At 49.2% G+C, this 25,563-nt stretch overlaps 1 protein-coding gene across 1 annotated transcript; it reads right to left on the bottom strand.

Moving 5' to 3' along the window:
- Positions 1-1,366: 1,366 nt before the first annotated feature.
- Positions 1,367-25,562, bottom strand: Ripk4 (receptor interacting serine/threonine kinase 4). The gene is made up of 8 exons (XM_048422797.3): positions 25,336-25,562; positions 16,458-16,749; positions 11,564-11,712; positions 9,850-9,899; positions 7,602-7,760; positions 6,776-6,879; positions 5,376-5,640; positions 1,367-3,741 (listed from the first exon to the last, which is right to left on the bottom strand). Exons 1-8 carry the CDS (start codon positions 25,515-25,517, stop codon positions 2,582-2,584), a joined length of 2,361 nt encoding a protein of 786 aa, XP_048278754.3. The 5' UTR covers positions 25,518-25,562; the 3' UTR covers positions 1,367-2,581.
- Position 25,563: the final 1 nt, after the last annotated feature.

Below are 25,563 nucleotides of genomic sequence, written 5' to 3'. Positions count from 1 at the left end.
GACAAAGTTCACTGGCCTTCACGCCTGAATAGAGACAAGATGAAGGCTCTGGGCTGCTGAGCAGGCTGGGTGTAGCGGGCGGAGGCAGGAAAGGTTCTCCACTGAACTGAGCAGTAGGCAACCCTGAGGCTGTGAGAGCAGACATGAAAGCTCTAGCAATCAGGAGAACTGGGACTATAGGTGGATAGACTGTTGGCAAAAGCCTGTATCTAGCAAGATTCAGAAATCCACCTACGACACAGATGGGAGTCCACAAAATACCCTTCCTGATCTCTCTGCTGAGGGTCTAGCAATGGAGACACTCCAGCAAACGGAAGAAGAAGCACTTAGAGGGAAGAGACTGCTCCCAGAAGGAGGACTGCACATATGGCAAACCTGTACTGCCTGAGTCAAAGTAGCAAGTGCAGCCAACGTGCATGGAGGACTTCAAGCCGGTCAACTTGGGGATTACTGAGCATTAATGAATAATGGAGTTTGATCCATTGGCTATACAGTAATATGAGACTGAGGACCAACACCAGTGAAAATTAAACAGGGAGATGGGAACACAATACCGAGTCTGTTGTGTGCTGGTTATAATGGGTGAACCTAAGCCATCGTGGGTAGTCGGGCAAACATACAGTGCTACATGCACCACAAAATGTAAAGGTTGTGCAAGACAAGAGAAGCCCAGACTTGAGCACAGAAAACTGGAGATGTGATAACTAAATGTAAGGAATTAGATGGAATCCGGGACCCCCAAGGCTAGGAAGAGTCTCTTCTGCTTTCTGAGGTCAGCAGTACAATTGTGAACGAACTTACAGGCTAGATAGTATCATGTCAACGCTAACTTTCCGGCTGTTAGGAAATTAAAGTCCTTGGTTTGGGGGAAGTACACACTGAATGACTGAGAAGTAGCAGGGTGTGCGGGAGGTCATCAGAGAGGAAGGCAGACAGGTGCAGGGGTGGGTGGGCAGGGAGGATGAACGGTTGGATAGACAAGTGGACAGCTAAGGATAGGTATAGTGGTGGATGGTGGGTTGATGGACAGCTGGATGGAAAGGCAGTGGCAAAAAAAAGGTCAGGAAAATAGGTCAAATGTAAATGAAAACGTAGCCCAGAGTCAATGTCAAGTTATCATAACTGAAATTATTTCAGATGTAAAGTTAACATGAGAATAACAATTTAAAAACGCAAACATTGGTGCTGAGCGCTTCTCCCCTCCGGATCTGGCTCGTGGCCATCCTCTGCTTCCCACATTTCCCAGGCCCTGAGTTGTTTCGGTAAGTTAACATCTCCAAATGCCACGTTACTGTCTCAGATCTCTGGTTTTCAAGGACCAGATGATTAGAGTTTATCAATTAAAAAAAACAAACAAACAATAGTCTTAGTGAATTCCAAAAGTAGGCGAGTCCTTTATTGACACCACACAGATCTCCTATGGTCGCCGTGTTTTACACAACAGGGGAGGAAGACAGTGAAGGCAAACTGAGGCATATTAAAACATAGCCAGTTCCACCACTTCCTGTCACAGAAAAGGATCCTGACCGTGATTCATGTCAAAGTACACAGTACATTAATGACACTCTTTGTGCCACACACCACGCTACAGCATGTGTTTGCACACAGGGCACTTCTGCAACACGTCTACAGAGACAATACTCGGAATGCAAATGGGCAAGGTATAACAATGAGGCCATCAAACCTTTTGACCCCTTGGAGTACAAGCATCTCCATGGACCGTCTCAGGCCACATTCAACTGCTGAGGCTGGAACCAGCAGGAGTCACCACAGGGCACATCAGCAGAGCCCTTGGCGCAAACCACCACCTCACCAAAAGACAAGAGCCTGAAAGAGTGATTTGTTTGATTGAACAATTTTTAGTATAAAACCTATTTATAAAAAATTTTCCACCAACTTTTACAGATGTGGCTCTGACATTTTAGGTGAGAACTCAGCAACTGTCAGGAAGAGTGTGGTAGCCTAGACATCACCAAAAAAACAAAATCAAAAAACAAAAACAAAACAAATGAAACAGAGGTTTAATGCTGGTAAGGCTGTTTAACGTTAAGACCAGCTTTACAATTTTTATAATCGTTCCCTTTCTAGACTCCATCGGCCAGGGCCAGTTATAATCTCACAGGTCTCAAGCAAAGCTAGCATGTCACTCATAAAAATCCACTATGTCTCCAAAGACAAGATGCTCTGCCCACGTAGGGAGAAGTCGAAGGACACTGCCCCTTTCACGCCTCTACCAAAGACACTGTGTTCCAAGCAAGTAGAGGTGACTTGCTCTGAGGCAGAACAGCTATCCTTATATAGGCTTTGTCATGAACGCTCCGCATCAGCTGCCAATCAAGACCACAATGAAATGACACCGACCTAGTCCCATCTGACATTAGACACCATGGCCGGCCACAGTGGCCAGTGGCAGCCTCTGCCTTGACACAGCTACTGTTGCCTTGTCCATAAGCCTCTGCTTGGTCAGTATAGGCAGGCCACCAACAGGGTGCACAGAGTGTCCCAGGACCATTCTATTCCCACGAGGGACACAACGATGGACCAGAAGCCTACAGGGAGCCCTGGTTCTGCAAGAGGCAAGCTAGGTCTTGCTGCGTCGGAGCAGTGTAGCTGTGGGACTCTGGCCTCCTTGGAACTTGAGGCTCTGCAAGTTGATGTGGGCTCCATGTTTGAGCAGCGTCTCCACAGTCTGTGAATGCCTGCCCTGGGCAGCCAGGTGCAGTGCACTGAGGCCCTGCTCATCAGACAGGTCAATGAGGTCAGCACTGACAAGCTCTTCCACCACCTCCGAGTGCCCATGGGCCGCAGCCAGGTGCAGTGCTGTCTGATTCAGGGGCCCCCGAGCCAGCACGTCAGCCTTCTCCTCTACCAGCAGCTTGACAGTGGCCAGGTGTCCATTCCGGGCTGCCAGGTGCAAGGCAGTACAGCCCTCTGAGGTCAAAGCCTCCTTGTCAGCACCACGATGCAAGAGCAGCCTGGCAGTACTAGTGTGTCCAGTCTCCGCAGCCACATGCAGAGGCGTCTGTGCCTGCAGACTGCAGATGTTGATGTCAGAGCACATGTCAATAAGGATGCGGGCCACACGGTAGTGACCCCTCTGAGCAGCCAGGTGCAGGGGTGTCCTCCCGTCCAGTGTCTGGGCATTCACACTCACCCCAGGCTGCTTGGCTAGCAGCTTGACAATGGGCAGGTGGCCCTGCCAGGCAGCATAGTGCAGAGGCAGCCAGGCATCCTTTCCCTGCAGGCCCACGTCCACGCCACGGCGCAGCAGGGTGCGTACAATGTTCTCCTGTCCATGCTGGCAGGCCACATGCATGGGTGTTCGGCCCTCGAAGTCCACCTCATTGACAGAAGCATTCTTCTCCAGTAGCAGCCTCATGCTGGCCTCATCCCCATTCTGGGCCGCAAAGTGCAGGGCAGTCCACTGGTCTTCATCCTTGGCATTGACGCTGATCTTCCGGGCCAGCAGTAGCTCCACGATTCCCCGTACCCTCCGCTCCACAGCCATATGCAGTGGTGTGGAGCCCTTCTTGTTGGTCAGGTTGGGGTTGGCGTTGTTCAGCAGCAGCCACTTGACGCACTCCTCCTGCCCTGCCTCCACAGCCAGGTGCAGCAGGCTGGCACTGCTATCCAGAACTAGGTCCACATCCTGAGGCTGCAGAATCTTCATCAACTTGCTGGTGTCCCCTGACATGATGGCATCCACTAGCTTCTTCTTCTGGATATCTGTGGGGCCCAGATCTGCAGGGAGAGGGGGGGTTGCAATGTCAGAGGTCAGAGCAAGGATACTATTGCAGGACGGTCAGGCGGACCACATCTTCAGGGATTCTGAAGGACATTCAGGGTACATCCTTTACTTGCAGGCCTTTAAGCATTCACCCCATGTGTTTATTTCAGATCTAATCTAGGGAGACCTTGGGCATTGCAGTTAATGGTTCCAATGGTCTGCCAATCTGCAGAAAAAAACCACTCTGGCTTTTCCAGGGTTGGAAAAGGCGAGCGACCACACTTCTCCCCTAGCAACAGCAGGATTGCTGAAAATCATTTAAAAAGAGGTACACCAAAAAAAGAAAGCCAGACAGGAAACAATCTGCCTGAAGACTTAGAGAGACTCCAAGACTCTTTTCCTGGGGCTCTACTGGTCTGTAGAGCTGGTTTCTGGAATGTGAAGAGGATTCGTGGCAACATCACATGGGGTGTTTCTAGAAGGATCCTCAAAACTGGATTTCTCAGGACACTATTTAGTATTCACAATGGAACTTTCTACTGAACCTAAAAATCCACTGCCATTACTAAAAGTCCTGAGTCCCATGAAAAGACTCTTCCTCTGCAGGTAGAACATTCTCCGATTGTTCTATACAGCAGTGTGGGTATAGGTGGTATAAGGAGACAGACCCTATCCAGTGTTGAAACACTGCATTCTTCTGTTGTTCTGAGACAGGGTCTCTCTCTATGTAGCCCTAGCTATCTGGGAACTGGCTTTGTAGACCAGGCTGGTCTCAGACTCACAGAGATCCTTCCAAGCGTTGGAATTAAAGACATGCACCACCATGCCATCTCATAAGATGGTACTCATCTCTCGGGCATGAGGACAAGGCCATCACCAGAGATGGCTAAATCCAAAGAAAAAATTTAGAAACACACCTCTCTGGGACAAATAGTGATACTTCTGTGGCTGCTATGAAATTAGTGAAATTAGTCCTGACTGTCCTTTTTGACTCTGTTGTTCACGACTTGGATTCCATTCTCCCTACCCATCTTTGCAAGGCATTTCCTTAACCTTCAATTCTCTGTTACCCAACATCCTACTGGAAACATCCCCGAAGGCTAGTAAGACCCCAAGTCTTTGGCACAGCGACCTGTACCCGACTCCCTCATGCTAGAACCTAGATTGGAATGGCTGTGCTTTACAAAGGAGCCACAGTATATTCCAAGTGTCAGCACTTTCCAGGACAGCAAGCTAAGCTTCATGTAAATCTATGCAAGAGTAACTGAGGGGGCCCATAAACACAAAAGCTTGGGACAGGGGTTATCTGGAAGTGTCTGAGTACCAGGCACATGGCTGGCACAAGTAAAGTCCCCAGTGTCACTAGGTCCACTGGGTGTGACTTGGGCTTTCCAGGTTGGCTCAGCCAGGTGTGGCCTATCTTCCCTGCATGCGACATAATGCCCGACAGAACCCCACGACCGATGTGGGAATTTCTGGATTTGTGCTCTGAGCACCAACTATGCTGATGATGCCAAAAACTCATGAGCGGAAACAGAAAGGACACAAGAATCGTCAGGGCAAAAAACCGGATGCATCAACTGCTCAGACTCTAACATAACGCACAAGAGAGTCGTGTGCAAGCCCACCAGTGCGCACGGCCACTCACCGCCTGTCGAAGGTTCCCGCTCAAATGACAGTGACAGCGATCCTCTGGAGGAGAAGGCTGAGTCCACCGAGGACACCCCAGAGAGCCTCTTGCCACTGCTGGATGACGGCAGCTTGCACTCAGAGGAACTTCGGCTGAGCTCCTCGGGGCCTTCAAGAGTCTGGGAAATCCCGGAGTCCAACTGCGACAGCAACTCAGAAAGACTGCAGTCATTATCAAAGGGGGGAGCAGAGGCACGCTTGAGGCGCGAGGACTCGGGCCTGGCCTGCAAAGATGGAGAGGGTTGTGGTGAGGACTCTGCTCCTCCAGCCTTCATGTCAGGATACAGAGAATACGAAAAGGGGACAAGAAAGTACTGACCACAGAGCAGAGATGGAGGTCCCATAGCTGTGCACTGCCATCGACAAAGAACATCAGGAAACCCTGAAACTCAGGGCTGCAAAGAAACCTCATGGGCCTCCCTGGCATTTTAAGAATAACACCTTCACAAAAATAGAAAAGTCTGCACGATATTGCCTCTCACTCAGGGGCACTGTCCTTATGTAAGGACCAAAGGCAGTCCATGGGTAAGCTGCGAGGGCACAGAACAGGCAAGGCCAAGTTCACCCATAACAGACAGCCCAACAAAAAGGAAAGAAAAGTCAGGCTGGGGGTCTCCACAGCTCTAATAAAGCTTCAGACTTTTTAGATATGCCAGGCTGTCTTGGGGCTGTGAGAGCAAGGAAAATAGGGGGCTTTTACAGGTCCAGCTGCTGCAAGAAAATCAGATTTCCAGCGACTAAGACTGAGGATTGCTCACAGCTCTTTCGGAGCCCTCCCTTTGGGAACCACTGGCCTTACTATGTTTGTCACCTGTGTACTACGTCACGCCTACTTGATGGCCACCAGCATATCAGAGGTAGGTTCTGCCCCTTTACTGCTGTCAGGGGCACCTTTGTCCCCAGCTCTCACCTGTCCCATAGTTATTTCTATGGAGACAGTTGTCCAATACCAGATAAACCACCACCACCCCACCGGCACTCCCAACCCTCTTAACAGAGTTCCCTTACCCCAGGCTTAGCTTCAGTCATTACCCTAATGCATCAGGCTAGCACTGGCCTTTGGAGTGTCTCACCACCTCTGGGTAACTATGTGGTACTTGTAACTCGCGTCATTTATGAACAGATAGACTGCTCAGATTCTCAAGCCATACCATTCATCTTTTACCTGTCTGGAGCCATCTGCCCTTCCACGATCTCCAGTGTGCTAGGCAGGTGGGGGACCCCTGTGGGACCTATATTTCTGGAAGGAGGTGGAGGACAGGCTCAGAGGGAAATGGGGAGGAATTTTCAGAAAAGAGGTTGGAATGGAAAATTCTACCACAACTTGGAAACATGAAGATGCCTGCTAGAGATGCTTACCTCACTCTTGGGTTCTGGAGAACTTTTCTCACCTGGCTCATGAGCCAGGTCTTTCACCTCTTCGTCGGGTTTTTCACAAAGGACTTCAGTTTCAGAGGTAATTTCTTTGGGGGAAGAAAATAGAGAGTTATCACCTAGATATGACTCCTACATAATTCTATGGGGACAGAAGCAGAGACACCCCAGTTTCTAACCAGTGGAGGACATGTCCAGTATCGGTGCTGGTTCATAGGAAAAGCCCCAGGCATCACCAGAAGGCAACCCAACCACCATCCTGAGTGAGCAGTCATCTGTAAGATCTCATTAGGATCAAAATGGGTTCTCAGTAACCTACCAGACCCAAAGGGTTAATACTATGAGGACTGGCAGGTGAGCTCCAGGCCACTCATGTCTCCCTAGGTTCATTGAAAAGCAATTCAACCAGGTTCACTTTCTTATTCCAAAGGTACATCTGTCCATGAGAACAAGACCCTAAAAGAAAGGTTGCAGCCACTAGCCACCCCCAACTGTCTAAAGCCATACCATTGTACTTGAAATGGAAATAAAGGATTCCAAGATACCTGGAGGCAAATGGAGCCTGCTGAGAGCAGAGGTGGACATTGGTTCTAACCACCTAGTTCTAAGAAGCCATCAAACCCAAACACTGCTCGTGTCGGGCCCCCAAAGAAGGGGATGATGGGCTTGTTTCATCCCTATCTTTACCCACATTTTCCCCCAACTGGGCTTGGCCCTCAAACCTGTCGTGGTCATTGACTCTATGGCCCGTGTCACTGGAAGAGCCATCACATGGTAATGATGAGACAGGGAAACAGGGAGGGGCACTCACCTTGGAAGGTGGGCCGCACCTGTGGGTCTGCATGCCAGCACCTCTGCATGAGCCCTATCAGGTTGGCACAGGCACGCGGCCGAGGTCTGCAGACAGGTGGGAGCTCTGGGCGGTGGCCCTTCACCACTTTCACCATGATGTGTAGAATGTTCTTCTCATCTGCAAAGGAGAGGCACACGTCAGGACTTTGAGGAGCAGGAGATATGTACGGACAAGTGTTTGGGACACGCCGTGGCATGCATATCACCGGGGACAATACCATTTCCCTTTCTAACCCTGGAGCTTTATTTAACCCATAACCTTATAGGACATAGCATTCTCTGTTTCTCCAAGTTTAAAAACTATGTCTCATGAGCACAGCGCAGGCTCTGCCATTATTTATTACTACCAGCCCTGCACAGGAAGGACTTGAAGGTGACTCTCAGTGGGTTATCTTCTGTTCATCTTATATACCACACGGCCCATCAGCCGCTGGTTCCCATGGGCATTTCCCCACCCCTGCATTCCAAGCACACCCTGCGGAGCAGCAGGAGCCGATTGGCAGGTATGGAAAATTGGCCCCACAGTCACCACCGGCTGCCAGGGTTCCACACTGACGCTTTGTTCACTTTCCCGTTAAGTCTTGGGCAATGCCTATCTCTTCAGTATCTGCAGGTTATTTCCACGATAATCCAGCCTTCCAAACCCAGCAAGCTTTCCAAATGCAACAAAAGTCAAGAAAACACCTAAAAGGTTTTCGGATGCCAAAGCCGGCCAGATGAAGCCTACAAGACATCTGGGAAGTCCTGCACCTTGATTCTCCTACCTAAGAGACAACAAAACCTGAGAGCCTAATCTTTTACACACCACATACCCGACTTCAGAGTCACTGCTATCAGGTTATTTTACACCCAACAGGTAGACAGGTACACCAAAAAGAATTCAGACTGTGGACCTCCATGGGGGGAACACAGTTGGAAGAAAGAACAGTGGGGGCAGGGGGTGAATGGAGAGATGGCTCAGTGGTTAAGAACACTGACTGCTCTTTTAGATGACCCTGGTCCAGTTCCCAGAACCCACACGGCAGCTCACAACTGCTTGTGACACTAGCTGCAGAAGACTGAATGCCCTCTTCTGACCTCCACAGACTCTGCACACACATATATACATAAAATAAATATATTTTTTAAAAGAGCAAACACTGGAGGACAGAAATATAAGAGACCCACTCTGCTGGGTGTTCAATAAGCTCCCAGCATGCCTGAAGTGTTGCGTGGAGAATCTTGTCTCCACCCCTAACCCTCCTCATGGCCTGAGTGTGCGACTGAGGCAGCAAGAGGCTCTCACTCACTGATATCTGTCTGTTTGGTGCTGGAGACTGAACCCAGAGCCTCATATATACTGAGTGTGACCTATATTTTCAAATATCTTCGGTCACATTCCACAGTGTGGTTATCCAGAAACGCCACAAAAGGAAAGAGACTCCTCGTACCAATGCAGCTAAAAGTGACTCAAATTTTATAAACTTTTAAATAGATTTTATAAGCTCAAGACTTGAGTTGATGTGGTATGAGTTTTAAGGAGGACAAACACATGAACGTTTTTACTGCTACTCACAGTATGTTTAGAACGGTTAACTTAACACGGTAGATTCTGTCATGTATGTTTATATCACTTGTTTTTGAAAGGGAGAGAGGGAGGTGAAGGGAAGGAGAGCGGAAAAAAGCTGTTGGATCATAGGAGCAGCTAATGGAGACAGAGATCCTCTGGGGTGATAAGAGGAATTCACGGAATTCAAGGAGATAGGTACTTAAAATGCTAAAACTGGTGCCTTGGCTGGGCAGTGGTGGCATGCACCTTTAGTCCCCAGCACTTGAGAGGCAGAGGCCAGCAAATCTCGGTGAGTTCGAGGCCAGCCTGGTCTACAAAGTGAGTTCCAGGACAGCCAGGGCTGTTATACAGAGAAGCCCTGTCTCGAAAACAAAACAAACCAAAACCAAAACCAAAAACTGGTGTAGATGTAGAGTTTTACCAGCACAAAACACTAAGTGGCATCCAAGAACAAGGCACAGTCTGAGGGTCCCACAATTGATCTGCCCTGTATGTAAGCCACCTGCATAAGCTGGCTGTGGCCTCCAGTGTGTAATGGGTCTACCAGAGGGTTGGCTCTGAAGCCCTGGGAGTCTCAGTCAAGCATGAACCAGAGGCACTGTGGAAGAGCTGGGAAGGTTCAAGGACGTGCCCATTGTTTCCAGGCAGGGCCACTTACCTGCAAAGGGCTTCTTCTGTGTGAGCACACCCCAGATCACAATGGCAAAACTGAAAGAGAAATGAGGTGTCAGGTTTGGTAGAGTTCTTAAGTGTTCTTGAGCTCTGAGCTGCTGTCTCACAGGGGCGCAGGTCAAGTACTCAGACATCGACGGGCAGTTTCAACCCTGTTCTTCTCTGCTGTGGCTTCAATCCTTCAAATCCAAGGTCGGGTTCTGACTAAGATGCTCTAAAAGGCCCTTGAAGGTTTCATCAGAGAGTGGCTAAAGAAAATGTACAGGAAGTAGTAAAAAAGCAACCAGCTGAGCCCAGAAACCCTCTCTTAGCTACTGGGGACATATGTTTAGATAAATAAATTATTCTAGATACACTGAAATAGCCCAATCTAATTAAAAAAGAAAGAAAGAGAGAAAAAAGAAAAGAAAAAAAAATAAAGACTAAAAATTGAGCTTAACTCATCAACTGGAAAATGCAGGTTCAAAAGTTAAAGCCAACTTTAAAATAAAGTACTAGAGTCTCCCCAGACTCTACAAGCCCTGACTAGTCCCCAGAGGGCCATTGTCAGCGAGACTCACTGCTTCTGTCAAACCAGTCAGCTGGGCCTGGTGACAGAAGACAGAGCTGGTTGAAATGCGGTCGTCACAATCTGAGGAGGAAAAGGAGGCAGGTACTCAGAACCTGGAGGATATCAGGTCCAAAGGAAACTCCATTTCCCCAAATTCTGATGGTTAGAAAAGCCAGCATTCCTCAGGCACTTGTGGAATGGTGCCCCTCTACCAGAAGGAGCTGGTTCCCTCAGGACTGGAAGAAGGAAGTGGCTATCATGGTGCTCATTAGCACACCAAAGCTCATGCAGGTCTGTCAGAGTCTTCTCGGTTCTTCTTGCCTCCCCCGAACACCCTAAACTTCTCCAGCTCATGGGCTTCTTTCCTGCAGCTACCCCTTCTCCTTATCGCCTTGTTCTAATTCTCCTCTTTTGCCTGTACTTTCTTTGTCTTCCTTTCTCTTGTTCTCTCTCTCTCTCTCTCTCTCTCTCTCTCTCTCTCTCTCTCCCACTTTTCCTCTGCTCTGATCTTGCTTCTTCTCTTCTGGCCAGGTCCAGTCTGCTGGCCATGCTCAGTCTACTATTTTCTCTCTCTGCTCTGGAATCTTCCAGATGCCTCTGGCTGTACTCTCTCATATCTATAATACAAATCTTCTCCTTAACCAGACCATGGAGCAATCATGTTGTCAGCTTGTACACTGGGGACTTAGGAAGAAGTCGATGTCCTCCTTCAGAGGCAAGTAAACCACATGCGTGAGCTGCTCACTTTGGGATTCAGAGGATTGTGTGCTTTGAAGAGCCCAAACTCACCCACCCACCTATGGATCGGTGGACTACTCAAAGCAGGTTCTTCTGTCAGACAAGTAATAAAATTCCATTTTACGGAAGTAACTCATCATGTACAACACCGAGCTGGAAACTGTTTTTTCTAACTGCTTCTGCCTAGCACCAGTCAAGAACAGCCTCTTTCTCAGCCAGCACCACCCACAGGGAAGGAAAGTCTTTCCTGTGCCCGGGGAGCAGGTAGCCATCAGTTAAAACCCCCAAGTCCAACAGGCACACACCATTTGCATGTGGACCAAACTCCATGGCTGAATGGTACTGGAAACTGCTGTTCAGGGCAGGATAGAGCGCCTTGCCTACACAGAGGGCAAGGTGGCCTGTCACACACCTGTATACATCATGTTTGGTGTCAAACAACCGACTCTTCTCACGAATGCGCTCTGGAGGGAGGTAGGCGATTGTGCCAAATAGGCCATCCATGCTGAGGTCGTGGGAGTGGGACATACCATTGCACTTGGCCAGTCCAAAGTCGGAAATCTGAAAGAGCAATTCAAAGGAAGCATGTCAGCCTTAAAGGGAGCCAGAAGAGGTTATGGTATGTCTCCCTCCGCCATAACGGATGGTGGTTCCCCAACACATGCTATAGGGGCTCACCCCCAAACAGAGGGCCTGAGCCCCAGGCAGGCCTGTCTCCAGGAAGGCGGGAAGCATAGGGATATAAAAGGGTCAAGCCTGGATGCACTATCAGTATAAACTTGATGGATGGGGAAGAAAGACATTATGTTTAAATAAAAGAACGGAATTTACTTGGAGACAGAACTCAGAAATGACAGCCGGCCCAATGTCTGTAAGACTTCATGTCTGCCCTGGTAGCTGATGGTCACAGTCAGCATGAAGGGAAAAACAGCCTTTAGCTTTCAGGCAAAGGGAACCACGTGACAGGCTGGGGCTGGGGCGTTTATCATCCACAGTCAGTCCGGTTATGCAACCTTCCAGCTGGGGCAGCTGCAAGTGCCAGCAGGTCCTTTAAAGCACAACACACCTTCAGAGGGATTTAAAGTGAGCAAAACACACGCCTCATCACCTTCCGGGCTCACCGGTCTACTCCAGATACGGTGTCCCCTCCCTTGGTGGTGATGTCACTGTGAGGAACCCCCATGTCTGTTTCCAGAGTTCACAGGGGAGGCAGGTCCCCCACTGGTGAAGGTGTCCTTGTAGCTCACACCACTACTGTAGACTTGGCAGTCATCTCCGGGAGTCTCCCTTTTCTGCCTATGGCACTACATCCTGGTGTAAACCAGACCTTTTGAAGCACTGTGTACATAAGTCCCAATTCAGCACCAAACAGTCTCCAGTGTACATAGAAATGGCTCCTTTCTAGTCTCCTTCAAGGCTGATGTGGTTTTAAGCCTTTTAATTCATTCCTGGGCTCGTCTTCAAACACACCCTGGTAGCAACAGGAAATGGGCTGACTCAGGACTCTTGCTTCCAGACTGGCCATGCCCATGAAGGGAGCCCACAGGCCTGGTGTCATCAGTGCCTAATGCCTAACGGCAGAAGACTCAGTGGTAGCTAAAAGACGCTGAGGACTGCCGGCTGTGGATACTCCAGAGCTGGCCTGGTCCTCTGTCTCTGCTTACACTAAGCCAGTATTCAGGCTCAACAGGCCTCTAGGGCCCTTCAAGTCTGCCCACTTTGGAAGACTCCATGGCTTCAGGAGAAACAAGAACTCTGGAAAAGCTGCCAGCAACAACGGCAAAGTCCTGCAGGTCGTTGATGCTGCTTAGAGCTGGGAGGCAGGGCTCATTCACTGCACCTCTCAAAAAAGGTCAAGGAGAGCAACCTGAAATGTTTTACATTCAGAAATGCTGACAGATTTGGGGAACCTTAGCACCGAGCCATTTCTTTTTCTCTCAGTCACTGTCCCTCTGCATGCACACTGGGCAAGCTAGCTACTTCAAAATTCACTTCAAGAAAAGCAGTACTGTAGAAAGCCTGGCAGTGAAGGCACACCAAGGTGAGGTACTCAGGAGTTGAGCGAGGGAATTTTCTCTCTTACCCTCCTGCCCAGGATAGGGTCGCCTCCCCCCACCCAGCTTTCAACAGTGGATACCTAAGGTCTCATGATGCCCTGACACCGGCACCTGACTCAGCACCGCAAAGCTCAGGGTTTACAGGAACACAGCCCTTCTAATTCAGCATAGCTACACCAAGCTACCAAAGGCCTCCTGTTAGCGCAGAAAGGCTTCTTTGGGCACAGCAGCAGGAAGAACCCCTCTTCCTCTTGCAATGACTACGGAGTCTGGTGGTATCTGGAGTGGTCCTAACTTGGATATTTAGCATAGTAATAGCGAGTGACATAGGAAATAATGTAATGGACTTGACCCCAGGCATCAGCACCACCAGGCTGTGAAGCATCAGTAGTGCTCACACTGAGCACAGGCCCAGAGCCGAGGTGCCTTTCCAGACACAGAGAATGAGGCTGGCAGAATAGCAACTCTTGGCCCTGCCTTGGGATCCCAACAGAAGTCTGTACTGCAAACGGCTCAGGAACCCAAGTTATCTCCATGGGAGGTGCAGAACCCGCAGCACCACAGGCTCCTCCTGGGAGGCTGCTTGTACAAGACAAAGAAACTGTATTGTATAAGAACATTTCTGTTTGTTTTCATCTTTTTGTCAGTGACTAACTTCTGTGATAAAAGCCTGGCATCACACAAAAGCAGCTTCTGCAGAGCCTTTCAGGGTGGCACAGGTTAGGGGGAGGCCTCAGCATCCCAGCTTTGGGACAGTGTCCCTTCATGCTAAAGAAACACCTTCTCAGCCAGTCATGGGGGCACATGCCTTTAATCCCAGCACTCGGGAGGCAGAGGCAGGTGGATGACTATGAGTTTAAGGTCAGCCTGGTCTACAAAGAGAGTTCTAGGACAGCCAAGGCTGTTATACAGGGAAACTCTGTCTCTAAAAAACAAAGCCAACCAAACAACCAAACAAACACCTTCTCATCATGACTCCACAGCTCCCAGTCCAGTCATCCAGCTGACACTGTAACAACTACAACTGTCATCAGGCTGAGGGGATAGTGGCCTGTAAGAGAACGCTAGCACAGAATTTGTCAAGGACAACACTTACTTCTTCAATGGGAAAGCATTAAGAGAAGTCAGCACCCAGACCTACAAAGGACAACCTACTTGTGACAACTGGGGCATCGCTTTGTGTGAACACTCACCCTCACTGATCCAGAAGACAACCCAGAAGTAAAGTGTCTCCTTACCACACCTCTCAGCAAAGTGACAGAGCTGGGGAGCTGTGTCCTTGTCCCAGCTCCTGGCTGACAAGGACGAAGCACACCACAGCTCTCCCAAACACCCACATCCCTGTCAGGAGAGGAGGGCAGCATGCAAGGGAACGAGATGAAAACATTGGCTGTACCTAGGGAAGCTGAGGAACTCTGCAGAGACCCTGGGTAGAGCGACTCGGGGCTATACCAGACTCATGACTCTAAGGGCCTAGGGAGGACTAGGTGTCAGGCAGCTCCCATTCAGTAGTTCTTGAAGACACAGAAGCGTTCATACACCATCCAGCACTGCCTGCTATTTTCCTTACCTCTTCTCAAATGCCCAGAGTTTTATACGCTTTCCGAGCTCTTTCTTCCACCTAAAGACTACTGCATACAGAAGCAGAGCCTGCCCCTGTGAAGGCCAGTCCCAGGTATCCCAGGGCTGTCTGCACACCCGACCACTCTTCACAAATCACTCTGGCCTCCTGTGATAATGGTATGTCAATAAACAGGTTTCCTGGACACTGTCATGATGTCATGAACGGATGGCAGTGGGTCAAGCCAAGATCTCTGGAGGCCATCATTTCAACCTCTGCTCCCGACCGACCGCAGCTAGAGTAATCTAACCACTCTGTAGCCACCAAGCAACTATCCTACACCTCGCTCTGTGGTGAGGTCTCGGTTCAAGGTAAGGGGCTTGTTGTTATTGTTTTCTTTTTCTGGTATAGGCTACATACATGACAGCCACAATCTTAAGAATGTGCCTGGGTCCAGAGGTCCTGTTCTGCCCAGGAAGAATGGAAGCCAACTCCTGCCAGCCACAAGGAAACAAAGACCAGGAGACTCAGATCACAAGAAGATGCTGGAAGCCACCTTGGAGTTGGCTCATGCTAAGTTGTGTGATATTCTGTCTCACTTTTCAGGATGTAAAAGTCATGACTGAGCAATGTCTATCTAAGCCACAACCCATAGCTATTGCCCAGAGTGGAAATCAGTTTCTCTGCCTGGCTGAGTCTGAGTGCTGCACTTCACACATGCCACACAGGCCACTGTGTGCTGAGAAGCTGAGTGGTATGCTGAGCCTCCCAAAGGTCAGGTCAGCAGAGTGACCTGGACGTGTCAGGCAATCAGACCCATCACAGTGACATAGGCTGGGGACACTGTTCCTTGTGTGAACACTGCTTGATCCAGGCTGCTCGGTCCCATTCCCTCGCTCAGGCCCATCTGCTTTCTTGCACCAAGAGAAAAGGCAGTTGTGTTCAATACTGTGGGTCCATGGCCTGGGCTGCCCAGGTCATGTGCATGTCATATAAGAAAAAGCCTCTGACAGATGTGTTGCCCCAAGTGTTGAGGCAGAGGTATCCAGAGGAAAAAAAACATGTTCAAAGTCATGCAACCGGGTGCAAACTGACAAAAGTTATATCCAGGCACACAGCACCTGTTTCCTGTGTCATTCATTCTTCATACTGTATTTTATAAACTTGCAAAGAAACAAAGAAGCAAACCCTATAGGCCTCACATCAATATGACTGCCCACAGCTTCCTACCAGAGGACAAACAGGTAAATGAGTCCTCTTCACAGACTGTCAGGATCACAGTAGACACCACCACCTATCCATAGTCCCAGACCACTGAGGAAAGTCACGTTCCTTTATCAAAGGACACAAGGTCTCTCTAGTTCACAGCCCAACTTCTGATTTCACAAGACTATAAGTCCTGGGACCTCAAAGTCCCTGGTCTCCTTCAGGGTGCTCAGAACCTAGACATGCTAGGATATGGGGGAGAATCCCATGGGTTTACAAGGGTCACCCTTCCGAATCAAGTGTAACCAGCTGGGCACTCTAGCGGGTCTTACAAGTAAGAAAGGTCCTGGCTTCAAGCTTTCTGCTCCAGGGACTGTTGTTTTTCAGGCTTTATTCCGGATTCTAAGATCTCAGACACAGAGTCCCCCCTAAAATATCCAGCATCCTGGCTACTCACTCCCCAGGGCACGCACTGCCCTTACCTTGACATGGTAGTGGGCATCCAGCAGGATGTTTGCTGGCTTTAGGTCTAGATGCAGCAGTGGTGGAGACATGCAATGCAGGAAGTTCATGCCCACAGCTGTCTCATGCACGATGCGGAAGCGCAGGTCCCAAGGCAGTGGCTCGGAGGCTAACAGTTTCTCCAGGGAGCCCGTCTCCATGTACTCCATGACCAAACCAACAGGTTCTTGGCATATGCCATACACAGGCAGGATGTAGCGGAATTTGGCCATCTCCATCTTCTTAGCTTCCTCCAGAAGTTCCATGCGTTCCCTGAAAAAAATCCAGAGGTGTGAGAGCATGCAGCTGTCACCTAGCAGGACACAGAGCCACTGGCCAGGATACAACCAGTGATAAATGCACACGTGTGCAAAGTTCACTGTCACATAATTAAACACTGGGCCTTCCAGAGCCTATAGTCAGTCTATGCTGTTCACACCCGCCTCTGCACCTGGGGTCACTGTGAGGACAGAGCCCAGCAGTTATCTGGATACCTACGATGGATACCTACGAGCGACATCACATCTCTTGTCAGGATGGAAAACTGCTATATAACTATCAAGGACCTTCACCCTCACCTTTTGTTTCAAGTCCAATTCTTTTACTGGCTCAATCACTCCTCGATCTAATCTCACACTTAACAGAATTGAGTCTAGCAGAGATTGGCCAAGGGCACAAACAACTGGTCACACTGGTTACACAGAGGCTGTCTATATTCCTCTAACTGCCCATGAGTGGACAACACAGGGACATTTCATATGTAACCATCACCTTTACACTCAGGATATATTTATCATCTCCAACAAACTGCACCCATTAAACACCCAGCAGACCCCACATCCTTCTGTTCAGAATCCAGGTGCCCCAAATGGATGGCATCATCTCCATCACTCTTCTATGCCTGCCTTCCTTCATGAGGTGTTTCCAAAACTCATGTATATTGTTGCACAGATCCAAGTTGTATTTGTGTGGCCAAGAATGGTGTAGGAATATACATTTTACTAATTCAGCCATAAGGCTATAGACAAGACTGCTTGTACTGGTTAGTTTTTTTTTGTTTTTGTTTTTTGTTTGTTTGTTTCTGTTTTGTTAACTTGGCATAATCTGGAGTCATCTGAAAAAGAACCTCAATTGAGAAAGTGCCCCGTAGGCGTATACCCCGTGTGTATATGTGCGGGTGTTTTCTTAATTTACAATTGATGTGGAGGGGGTTCAAGGACAGGGTGGCAGATGGTTCTGGGTTTCCTAAGAAAGCACACTGAGTAAAACATAGCTTGGAAGCAATACTCCAGCTTCAGTGTCCTGGTCCTTGTCTTGCCTTGACTTCTCTTTAGGACAAACTATAACCTATATGATGAAATAAACCCTTTCTCTACAAACTGTTTTTGGGCAGTGCTTTATCAGAGCAACCGAGAGCAAACTAAGACGCTGTTCCTACTGCTGACTCCTGAAAATAATGCTACACCTTCGGGGAAAAATGTCTAGAGAGCCCTTGTATGAGTTCGTCTGGGTATCTGCCCAGAAGCAGAGTTGCCGGATCGTGTGGCAGTCTGCGCCTAATGTCCAGAGACGCTATGGTGCTGTTTCCTGGTTCCTCACACAGAGACAGCAGAAGCACTCACTGCATTCACCAGCCACAGCCAAAGGTCAATCTTGATGTTTGTACAGATGCGAATTGCTGTGTAATAGTCTGTGCCAGCAACAAAGGTCAAAAGTCTTAGTGCGTTCAGGGTAAAGCCCCATCCCAAGAGGGTGTGACCAAGCTACATAGGATCTGGGTCAGTGTCTCTCCAAATACACACAAGAAAGCACCCAGGAAGCAGGGAAGAAGTTCCCATGTCACGAAATCTGCTTTCTAGAAATAAAGTGTTCCTTAAAAGAAACTTCCAGAACCATTTCGAGAGAGACATTCTGGAGCTGGGAACTGAGCAGCCTGGGTGTCCACACGCAGGCCTCGAAGGGCTGAGGTGCCCTGGTGCCTCCCCAGAAGACAGTCTAGCACAAAGTCCTACCTGTAACCTGAGACTAACTGGGTTTTCATTACTCCCGCAAGGGGCTCTTCTGGGTCTAAAGTGCCTGTTGTGAAATCACCAGGAGCCTGCTGGAAGACCCAGAATGGTGCTATCAACTCACTTCCTAACCTGGACTCCCCCTTGAAACTGTAAGGGGTCTCCCAGGCTTCTCTGGCCCCATGAAGGAAGGACAAAGGCAGACAGGCAGGCAGGCAGAGCCACCTGGGCACCAAAATCCACAGCAAAAAGCAGCTCCTCTGAGCATCGCACTCTGGCAGGGGAAACTGTCACAAGTTCTAAGGGCTGAAGAGCTCAGCCTTTTGCCAACCAGTGTCAATCCTACAGGCAGATCTTAGTCCTCATAAGCACACACTTTGAGCCTATGCTGGGGTGGCAGGCAACAGACCTCTGGCTTTAATGAAGCATCTAGAATGAGTCACTAAATGGCTTCGGAACAGAGTCAAACATGGCATGCTGTCCTGATCTTCTGGAGATGCTGCCCAAAGTAGCTAGTACAGGTGTGCAGGGCCAGCCCATGAGGCCCCTGGACTGGGTGGATAATCTCGCACTAGGATCTTGTCCACTGCTCCCTTCTTGCTGGAAGATTTCAAGGGTCCAACCCCAACAGGAGGCAGACTCCTAAGCACCAGGGGGGCCATCCTGCCTTGGACACTAACAGTTTAAAACAGGGTGGGAAATTCCCAGCCCTGTTCCTATACTCCATAAGAATCTGAAAAACTGGCCCGTGAAGAGTTAGATGCTCAGGTCAAACATTATCAAAATAAAGTTGGTACTTGAAGGAGAAGACAGCTGAGCTCCTTTCTCCCCAGGGGAAGACAGGAGCTAAGGACCGGGCTGGTCAGTCCCACACACAACTGAGACCTGCTATCAGCAGCCACCTCTGCTCTCTTTTGTGCTAAGAAAGAAAGTTATAAACGGGGCAGTGGTGGTGTACACCTTTAATCCCAGCACCAGGGAGGCAGAGACAGAAAGATCTCTGTTGAATTCGAGGTCAGCATGGTCTACATAAGATGTTCTAAGGCAGTCAGGGCTACACACAGAGATACCCTGTCTTGGGAGTGGGTGTGTGTGTGTGTGTGTGAAAGTTATAATTTGTAACCCTCCCCACCACTCCGCTACTTTCATTTTATTCTATAAAGTAGACAGTTTGCACCTTCCAGTGTGTATCCTTCCTGCCCAAACAACGGCCCTTCTGAGTATAGGGAACCACCAGCAAGTGACCCGAAGAGGTATACCTGTCCATCCCCAGTATTCATTGTCTGCAGGCTGGTTGCAGCATGGGCCACTTCCCCTGCACTAGACAGCCCTACTCAGTCAACCTAACCAATGTCTTTATTTGCCCAAAGGATTTAATACACACAGCAGCTTCTGCTGGTAGCTCTTAGAATCAACTCCCAGCAGCTCCACTGGCAGAAAAAATAGCTAGTTCTACCTTTCCCATCACTCAAAATCCAACAAGTTCTCCCTCTCTGCCCAGGCCCTTTCCAGAACACAAGCCTCACTTAAAAAAGAACAAGGGCCATAGGGCTGCTAGAGAAAGAAGCTGACCCCTGCTGCATTTACACACTTAGTCTGTACAGAAGGCTGGAAGGAACTCGTGACAACACCCCCCACCCCATCTGGGTTACATGCTTCAGGGCACTTCCCTGGAAAATGGCCACTGTTTGCTGGGACAAAAATCAGAGCCTAGCACTGAGGAAGAGTCCTGGGACATCCAGAAAAACTTTTCAAAGCATTTATCATCTAATGTCCTCTGAACTTAAACACCAACATGTCCCTTGGGGCAGGAAGCTCCAGCCTTTAGGTGTTATCAGCAGCACCTGCCACTCCATAAGTCCAAACTGGGCCAGATCCTAGTCTGGGAGAGGCCGAAGGACTCTAAAATATATAGAACTCATCATTTTTGTGGTATTAGTTCTTATCATTTAAAATACTCCTTTCTCATTAGCAGTATCTCCGATTAGTATTGATAACAACACAGAAGGAACTGTACATTGGTAATCTTACTATTGTTTTAAAACCCGGAGGGATTTTCCAGCTTGTCCCTAGCCCGGATGCCTGTGTGGGGCAGGGATCATGGATGGCAAGTCCAGGGCCTGCTCCTGGTCGCCATTCTGTTCCATTCTCTTCCTTCTGCTCACAGTGAACAAAATGTTTCTGGGCCAAGGAGTCCACTAACATCAGGTTGATCTTTGCTTCTTTACGGTACGGGAAGGCTGGGGTTACATTCTCATCCCTTTTGTCCCTTGGAGAGGGGCGCTAATTCAGACTCTGAGAAGAAGAAAGGGCACCTCTGCCCCACTCTCACCCGTTTGGGGGTTCTACTTAGAAAACCTGGGCACAAACAGAACCAGGTTAGAGTTACAATCTCTAGAGACACTTTTTGGGGGGCAGCGCTGGTTCCTAAATCCAGAAGCTCACATAGCTAGGTAAGGACTTAACCAAAAAGTGGTAGCCCCAGCTTCCCCCATAAGTTTCTTTTTTTGCTCAGGCTGACCTTGAGCTCATAGCAATCCTCCTATCTCAGTTTCCTGATTACTGAGATGACAGCCCAAGAAACTTTTAAAAAGCATTTACAAGGGGCTGGAGAGATAGCCCAGTGGTTGAGAGCATTGGCTGCTCTTCCAGAGGACCCAGGTTCAAGTCCCAGCACCCATATGGCAGCTCACACCTGTCTGTAACTCCAGTTCCAGGAGATCTGATGCCAATGGACATAAAGTTAAATAAATGTTTTTTTAAAAAAAAAAAAGCATTTACAATAATTCGCCCACATCCCATTTACACCTAGCATAATGTGATCTCCCACCAAGAGAGAGAATCAGAGTACAGAAGAAAGTCAGTGATAGCAGACACCCATCATTTCTAGGAGTTCCACAGAAGTCATACCTCTGCCTCCCAGCTCAGCAAGAAAGTCCAAAGACCCTGGGATGGTAAGAGCGGAGGGTTCCATTACTGAAAAAGGGAAAGCGAACCTAAGACCAGCCATGAATGAGCTTGATGCCTTCAGGGAACAGGGGAGTAGAGGATTCAGTAACAGCTGCCAGGGAGAACAGTATTTCAGCCTCTCCGCTAGGCTCCTGCACACCACTCCAATTACGTTCCCAGGAGCCTCAGAGGGGTTCCCACACTGCTATTTTTAAAACTGACAAGAATCAGGCTTGTCCAATTGTCAGCTCTGTAGTTACAGACCTGGGGTTTGCTCGGGCTCGCCCTAACTAGCTGAGGCCCAACTCTGCCTTAGCAGCTCCTGGGCCCCTGTGCCAGGGACTTTGTTATTCTGAGCTCCTTAGCTGGGATCAGAGAGATGCATGGGGCCTCTGGATCATTTTGTTCTAAGGGTGCCAGCAGGCCTGCCTCATAAGTGATAGTCAGCAAGTAAAGACAGCCCTCTCCCCAAAGCCAAACAATGCGACTTTCTCCCAAGAGGAGAAATCTGATCGGTGGGAAGTTACTCATGAATTGTGTCTAGGTCCTCTAAATGTCCCTGCGTTGGCAGAAATTTCACAAGGGGCTTTATGAGTGTCCCAGACCTGATTAGGGCCCCACCTTCCCAGAACAGAAATGGAGGGTCACGAACCACAGAATGGATAAAGGCTGGAGCCTGCCTGGGCAGCTGCTAAGGGCCAAGAGACTCCCAGTCATCCTGCAGGGTGAACAGCCTTGGCCAGTAAAAAGGGGACTGGCAAACAGCTGTGGCTAAAGTGACCCCTTCACCCCCAAGCAGCAGGTAAAGAACATAAAAGACTCCCAGCTATATACTACGCAGCAGAGGTAGATGTTAGCTGGCTTGAAGGTGACTGTGGATGGGCCCTTCCCCTCAATCAGCTTTGGACACCACCTCCAGTACCCCTAGGGAAGTACAACAGCCACTCCTTAGAAGTAAAGCAAGCAGGGCTTTGTTGAGGCCCATAGAGGGGAAAAAACTGTTTCCTCTTGGCAGCTATGACTGGCTTACATTGCTTTTTATTTAATTTTTAAAAAACAAAAAACATGGTCTTCTATGTCAACATTTGCCATCCTGTGGGTCAAGGCCCCTTTGGAGGTGCATATCAGATATCCTGCATATCAGACAGTTACATTACAATTCATAACAGTAGCAAAGTTACAAGTAAGAAGTAGCAACAAAATAATTTTATGAGCGGAGGTCACCAACACCATTAAGGGTCACAGCATTAAGAAGATGGAGAACCACTGCTCTACAGAGTCCTGAAACTCACTATGTAGACCAGGCTGGCCTTGAACTTACAGAGGTCCTCCAGCCTCTGCCTCTTGAGTGCTGGGATTAAAGGCATGCACCCACCACGGCCAGTTTCTTTAATTCTTTTCAGTTTACTCTGATTAAAAGAACTGTACCTAAATTCTACGTGTCCAAAAGAATACAAGATTGCAAAGACAAACTATTGTCCTTCCCTTCAGAATTAACCCAAAAGGACCTGTCCAGCACCTGGACAGAAAAAGATCCCTCAAAAAGGTTTAACTTTAAGAAACACTAGACACCTAAAAGCATGTTAAGAAGATGAAGGAAATAATTACCCCTTTAATGAGATGTGCCTGTGATCCTGGGAAGCCCCTCCTTTGGGGCAGCTGCTTGTAGGTCCTCACTGGTGTGCCTTCCAGTTTCCCTTTCTTTGTTTCCTGGCATCCTTAAGGATACTGGCCAATATACTAAGCCTGCTCATGCCAACACCCTGGCTACCTTCCCACTCTCCATCTGAAGTCCTTCCCCTCTCATCCCTTTCCCATGTAGTGGACCCACTACGGAGGTCCACTGAGGAGCCTGCCCGCATGACCTCTTAATTCAGAAAGCAGGACTTTCTCTTTGTCTAAGCTGCCAGACAGATGGACTGCTTGTTGGTCCTGTTGTTTTCTTCTCTCAAACCTCAATAAAATTATCCTCCAAGGCCATGTTTAAATCCTCTTATCTCTGAGGTTAAGATCCTGAATATAAGACGCTGTGTTCTCTGGCTGGGGGCTGCACACAAAGTTCCTAGGAAAATTCTGTTTCTTCCTCTAGGTAACACTTTGCAAAGGCAGGGCTATACATCACAACAGTCCAGGAAAAGTTAGCCTTTTTCAACAGCTGTTTCAAGCTTCAGATACAAGCTCGCTAGCTTGCAAGGCAACAGGTCGCTCAGAACCAAGTGAATTCCTTAGCATTTCCCAGCCTGGGAATTGATGTGAGTTCTTGACACCACAGGAGCTTAAACACCTAAATGTGGCCTGGGTGGGAAAAGTCAACTCCACTTAACAAAAGCGTAAAGGCAGCCATCCCGACCTAGTGGCTAAGTACTTTCTGCCAGCTTCTGCTGACCTGGATCTCGCTGTGACAAGCCACCACAGGCAGGGAAGAAACGCTTTTGCAGTTAAAGGACACACACTTCAACACAGGCTCTCTGCAAGTGGAAAAACCCTCCCTGCAACCTGGCCACCCAAAAGACAAGACCTGAGGATTGGAGGGCTGCACAGTATATTGATACCTGGGGTGGTTCACATTTACCCTGCAATATTCAAAATCTGTGTTAAGTCTTTGACGGTGAATAATATTTACTCTGCCTAGAAAACACAATTCCTCACAAGTTCTAAGGGCATAAAAATCACCCCTGAAGAGTTCTTTTATTTCACCTTTGAGAAAGTAACTGTTGGCTGCTCTTCAAAACGGTTTGGATTTCACCGAAACAACCACAGGGTCTCTCCTGGCCTGAAGGTCCCAAGGGTTGGGCTGAAGGAAGGTTTACACAGCATGGCAAAGCTCACGGTGAGCTTATTGTGATTTTAGACACTAGTCCTCAATGTACCACAGTTTCTAAGAAAAACTGGGTTATAGCAAAAAGCAAACAAGCACACAACAAAACGCCCAAGAGCTTTCTGACATCGTCAGAGAGGGATGAGGTGTAAAGGGAGCAATATGGCAATAATAAACCATCCTCCTTAGTGTCACTCGGGTACTGCCACGGTCACCACTCCACAGTAAAGCTGGAGTCCAGAGTTCCTGTGTTTAAGGCAGGTCCTGCAGACAGCCACGGCTCAATGGGATTTAGGAGGGATCTTAAACTGGTAAATTGCAAATACTACGTCCATGTCAGTTTGGTTAAAGAATAAGTCATTTAAATGTGCTGTTTTGCGGCTCATACATAAACTATCAACACCCAACGTAAACAGCGCAATCTGGGGAAAATGCTTTTGAAGAATCTGCTTCGCACCTCATCTCCAAATTTACGCACAGACCACAATAGCCAGCGGGTTTACCGGGCTCAACTCTGAGTCCTTTCCAATCGCTTTACAATCCGCTAGGAGAGACAAAGGTCCAGGGTGCCTGGGGCGGAGGGGGGGAGCAACTACCAGTGTTAAAGCAAGACATCCTCCCTCTGCTTCCACCCCAAGCCCCCTAAAACGAAGGTGTGCGGAGAAAAGCGGTGGGCGGAATCAGATCCCGGACCCAAAATGGACCCGGAGCCCTGGAAGCGGCTGAGCGCCGCGGATGCCTCACACGAGCCCAGCCGGTGCTTCCGATCGAAATAATTACGGTCTTACATCAATTTGTTCTCCAACGAAAATTAGTAAGTGGAACTAAATCTAACTCATTCACAAAGCGCGGAGGCCCACACGGCAATTTCTCTAAGCCCGGCGCGGACCGCAGCGCCTAGGTGGGTCCCGGGCGAGCCCGACGCGACTCGCAGGGCTCAGGACCACCACTCCGGGCCAGTTCGGAATCCTAGAACCTCGGGAGCTGCGAGGGTCCGGTGACCTGAGGACCGCGAATTCTGCTCCCCGGATCCTCGCGTAGCGCGCAGCCCCCCATCCAGCCCGGCCCCACCCGGCCGCTGACCTGTCGTCGACGTGCAGGCTGGGCGAGCACTTGATCGCAAGCCACGTCTTCCAGTGCACGTGGCGCACCTTGTACACCTGCCCGAAGCCGCCTGAGCCCACCTTCTCCCAGCCGGCGAACTCGCCCGCGTCGAAGGTGCGCAGCAGCCCCAGCGCCCACCGGCCCCGGCCCTCGCCCTCCATCGCGTGCGGATCGCCGCTGCCTGGCTCTACCGCGATCGCCCAGGTG

The sequence above is a fragment of the Myodes glareolus genome, chromosome 2 (genome assembly GCF_982192425.1).
Source record: "Myodes glareolus chromosome 2, mMyoGla1.1, whole genome shotgun sequence".
NCBI lineage: Eukaryota > Metazoa > Chordata > Mammalia > Rodentia > Cricetidae > Myodes > Myodes glareolus.
This window is presented reverse-complemented; position numbering and strand designations above follow the sequence as displayed.